At 43.5% G+C, this 4,983-nt stretch overlaps 1 protein-coding gene across 15 annotated transcripts in view; it reads right to left on the bottom strand.

Annotated features, from left to right (window-relative positions):
* ptk2aa (protein tyrosine kinase 2aa) overlaps positions 1-4,983 on the bottom strand; it is a 50,767-nt gene that overhangs the window by 26,714 nt on the left and 19,070 nt on the right. For all 15 annotated transcript variants that reach the window (XM_031866353.1, XM_031866348.1, XM_031866349.1 and 12 more), the window contains 3 exons: positions 4,890-4,969; positions 4,489-4,551; positions 2,321-2,375 (listed from right to left, as the gene is read on the bottom strand). In XM_031866353.1, coding sequence (XP_031722213.1) covers positions 2,321-2,375; positions 4,489-4,551; positions 4,890-4,969 — 198 coding nt within the window. The remainder of the gene's footprint in view (positions 1-2,320; positions 2,376-4,488; positions 4,552-4,889; positions 4,970-4,983) is intronic.

The raw sequence follows: 4,983 nt of genomic DNA, 5'->3' as shown, positions 1-4,983 counted from the left end.
CACACACACACACACACACACACACACACACACACACACACACACACATATTGTCAGTCAGAAGTGTCCACCCTTCCTGCGAGGAAGCGCTGCCAGTAGCTATTTCCATCGCCCATCACCAGGCTGACCAGTTATGTCGCTCTGCTGGCCAGTCACAGACAGAATATAGATAGTTTTTTACCTTTTTTGTCAGTCTGTTTACAGAAGGAAGGACACAATGATGAAGTATTGTTTTTGCAAGAGATGGAAGATATTTTGTACTTTAGTGTACGTGTTCTTGGTTTTTGTATGAAGAGTTTCGACACAGGGGGCCCTCGTTTCAGACTTTGTGTTTCATTGATGATTGTGCTCAAGTGACAACAGATCTCACTTCAATATCACCAAATAGTTTTTGGGCTAATCGTTGATTTCACGTAGAGAGTAATGGAGTAAGTTATCAATCAGACGAGGAGGACACAGACTCCTCGGCTCAAGCTCGGGGCTGGTTGATCAAACTTTGATCTACAGAGCCACTAAAGGTCAGTTTTACTAAATCTGCTGCTCAGCCTGTCAATATAAATGAACACACTTTGCTCTTTATAAAGCGTTCACCACAGCTAACGTCACTGTTTACTACCATAGCCACCTGCTCCTGGGTTTGTGTGTGTGGAAGTAGAGTCCATTGAGTCCCATTAAATAACGACCGTTCTCTTTCACCAGAGTGAACGACGGAAACGTAAAAGACAGCTGTGCTCTCTCTCTCTCTCTCTCTTACACACACACATATATCCATGTAAGTATGGAAGAGATGTGTGTAAGAGCAGATGTGTCAGACACTTGTCATTTGATTCACATTAACTGTTTTAACTCCTAATGTACGATATAATTATGCATTCAAAGATACTCAGACACAAGTAAAGTATTTTCTTAAGTCATTAATTAATTGTGTGGTCTTTTTTAAATGGCCTTGACAATTTCCGAAAGTCTTCACATCGCTTTTTTTGTGCTACCAACAGTCCAACACCCAAAGATGTTTCTTCTATCATCCCATTGTTGCAATTGAGAATTGATTGGCTCAATGTTTCAGCTTTACATCTCATGATGTTAAACGCAAGTAACAAATACACTTTTTCTTGCATTCATTTAAATGTGTCGCGCATGTATCATATACAAGCCACCATTAAATGACATCAGTCTAGACATCTACATTGAAAGTCAGATGTGCAGATGTGTGACCACACATGTGTCACTGAGTGCATCTTAGAAAGCAGAACTCAGGGGAGCGTGTGTTGTCGTGGAAAATAGAAAATGAGAGCGGGTAGGAGGTAGAGTCGGTGATGAGGGGGGAGTCAGCGGGGCTTGACAGACCAGGGGGGGGGGACCCCAGAAGGAGCTGCCTCCTCCTCTCTCCTCATTGTTGGAAAGAGAAAGTGGGTTTAAACATGACCCCCGGGTCACACACACACAAACACACTTTCTCTCCCTCTGCAGAGCATCTGTCCGCCCGCCTGCTGACATCAAGACCTTTTCGGGTGACCGGGGCCTTTTCTTTCACACCAAGACCCTCCCCTAAAAACGCGTGCCGTAAATGTATCACTGACACAGATGCTGTCCATTGTGCGGGCACACACCCAGCCGTCACATACAAACGTCCACGACCGACGTCTGCCGAACTACAAATCAACTGTCTATTCTAACACTGAACCGTATTGCCGACTAACAAATTCAAATTTCAGTGCTAGCCTACCAGTGTTTGTGATAAGCTGAGCTAACTTTATATTTACTGGACAGACAAAGCGAATAAAAGTATTTTCCAAACTGTCAAAACTATTCCTGTAACGATGAGATTTGCAGAACATTGATTCTTCGTTGGTGAAAACTACATTCATCACACTCATCTATATATAATGCGTAAGTAGGGGCTCTGGTAATAGTATCACATGTTCCTATTCATTCTCTCAGTCAACTGAACTGGTTGGCCAACATTTTGCGTCACTCGTGCCGAGTCTTGGACTGCTTCTGGCTTTGTCAGCCAGGCCAGCACGGGTCTGACAACACATCAAGTAGCACGTTCAGAAAGTCGGCTCCAGAGGAGTGTTAGAGGAGGGAGCTGCCCATAAACCACACACACGGTGGTTACTTTTGTTTTAGTAATCGAGCAACTCCAGCGGAGCAGATGGGCCAATAGGATAGCAGCTGCTTACCAGGACGTCCACATTTTGATCAGAAACCCTCCTATTGAACTATTTCCTCAACAAATATTTCAAGAGGAGAAAGTGAAGACAGTGTTTGTTTCAGAAACCAGACATATTGCATTGGTCAAAACTCTAATTATTCTCACCTTGACTGAATCCAACAGGTCTTTTGGGAAAAAACGCCTCAAACCAACGTCTTTCCTGGAAAGAGAGAGAGATACGGGAGGAAGAGAGCAGAATGATTACTACGCTGTAATTACACTGAGGAATGTTAATTGACAAACACTTTGGTCTTTATCTGATCTCAGCAGCTTTTCTTTTTTTCCCCTTTTGCAGAGAAATTACCCACACTAGCTACAGACAGATAGTGTTACGCGGGACGGGCAACTGAAGACAAGCAACATAAAACAGAAAGCCGCGACTAAGTGCTGACAATGCAGAGCACGACTCATCTTTTCCTAAGAGACGGGGCTGAGGAAAAACAGAGAGAGAGAGAGAAAAAAAGAGGGATGGAGAGAGGCAGGAAGGAGTACAAAGAGAGGGAGACCGCAGAGACAAAGAAAGATGTGCAGAGCTAAAACAGGAAGCTAACTAATGATTCAAACTCTGGAGAGGACTGAGCACAGGGGGGGAGAGAGAACGAGAGGAGAGAGAGAGAGAGAGAACGAGAGGAGAGAGAGAGAGAGAGAAAGAGAGAGGGGGGGGGGGGGGGGAGGCTGAGAGCTTACATCATCCTATTTCTCCAACAAATATCAGTCAATTATAGTCGTAAATCACACAAAGATAGCGCTTCCCTCTAGTTATCGGGCTTTTCTTTAATAAGGCTGTCCAGCATCACGTCTATGAATGGATAAAACACGCTGTGTGTCACCCCTAAAACGGTTCTCCCTCTCTCTCAATATCAAAGCTGTGTACATCACAGGGTGCACAAACAGAAAATAAAAGGCTCTGAACGAGGAGAACAAGCACAGCGGATGAAGGCCCGCTGATTCAAAATGTTGCATTAGCTCTACAGACCACAAGGACGACAGCCAACTGGTCTCAAACATGCACATGTGCAGTGGCTGCCTAACAACCAGGAGACAGACAACTGTGTAGAAATGCAAACATGGCTAATCTATTGAGGCTATCTTATTATATACTTGGAGAATATGGGTCTGTAATCTCCTAATAAGTTCCCAATAATGTGTGAGAGATTTCCTGGAAAGAACTATGTAATTGGCACAAATTATGGTGGAAAATAGAGACAGTGTTCAATTAGTACACCTCCAGTTAATTAATTTGAATTAATTACTAGAGTAACCTACAGAGCGAACGTGAACAAGATGCTCTTTCATGGAAACCTCTTGAAAATGAATAAAGGAATTATTCGGACATTATGGACACAGAAAATATAAAATTGCATTGTTGTCTTTTGTGAAAAAAACAGACACTTCCCACAATGTATGAGCTAAGATCGACCACAGACACTTAACAAGAGCCCCGGCGGCCAACTGTCAGCTTGGTGTGTTCAGAGGCCTGACGGCACTTTCCCTCTTGCTCTCTTGTTGGTTTAAACTATGCATGACACAACATCTTTTTCCAATCAACAGAGAGAGGCAGCGAGGGAGACATGGAGAGAAAACAAAGACAGCTAGAACCCAGGAGAAAAGCAGACAGACATGAAGGATGAGAGTCTAGAGACAGACAGACAGAGGAGGACTGAGAGGACGAAGAGGAGAGACAAAGAGATGTTGGTGGACAGACAGAGGGCATTCTTCTCTGTTAATTGGAGAGCTTGTTAGGCTGACGGGCGGAAAGAAAGACTTCATTGGAAGACGGCAGCTCATTGGAATGTGATCACGTTAGAGCCGAGCCTCGTTAAGTTTGTTAATGTTCATCCACGTCCATCCAGCAGAGAGATGGTGGTGGATCAACATGGGGAGCTTACATAGACAGAGCAGCCCAAACCCAAACAAATCATCAAAAATTAAGGAGCATTAAAACATGACGAAGGTGATTGAGTGACTGAATGAACACAGTGTTGAGTAAAGATAAGTGCAGCTACACGTCTTTCGCAGCACCAGTCAATGAAAAAACAATGTTTAAACGTTTCCAGACTTTTGTGCGATTCTCTCTTATTTCAATTCTTTCTTTTGTTTTCCACTCATCCAGATTTCTAGGACGTGCATAGGAACCCGCTACCAAACACACTGTGACACCGTGTTGTTATTTCTGCAGGGTTACAAAACATATCTCCAGTTAGAGGAAGGATGTGATGGAGCAGAAAGCTTGTGAGCTGCCGCAGCATTTAGCTCAGGAGGAGAATACTTACTCTAATAGTTCATAGTTGGATTTCTTGTCTAGGGCGTTTCCTCTCATCTCTTTGAAGAACCTCCTGGAATTGAAACCAGCAGGATACAGAGAGAGAACAAGGTCAGATACATTCACTGTGATCACACACACACACGATTTAAAGTTTGTCAAATGCGTTTAAAAACTATTCAGGTTTTATGTTTTAGCAGCACAGGGATCCCTGCTACAACTTCACTTCCACAAAGACAGAAGAGGTCTAAACCTAAGCAACAGTTACAGGATAAACAACTTGATTAGACCAACAGAGTTTGGCTTGTTGTAAAAAGACAATAGACATCGAACATAAAGAACTACAGTAGTGTGGAGTACATCGTAGCTTTGAGTTATCCGTGCACAAAGTCCTAAAAGAGCACATCCCACCTGATTTCTAGACAACCCAGTTTCAGAGCAACATCTTGTTCCACCTGTTCCCCGATTTCTGTCATGTAGTCGTTCTTCACCTGGGGGACGCAAA

Source organism: Anarrhichthys ocellatus, unplaced genomic scaffold, assembly GCF_004355925.1.
Source record: "Anarrhichthys ocellatus isolate YVR2014 unplaced genomic scaffold, GSC_Weel_1.0 scaffold35, whole genome shotgun sequence".
Classification (NCBI taxonomy): Eukaryota; Metazoa; Chordata; class Actinopteri; order Perciformes; family Anarhichadidae; genus Anarrhichthys; species Anarrhichthys ocellatus.
Note: the sequence above shows the minus strand (reverse complement) of the source record. Positions and strands in the feature narration are given on the sequence as shown.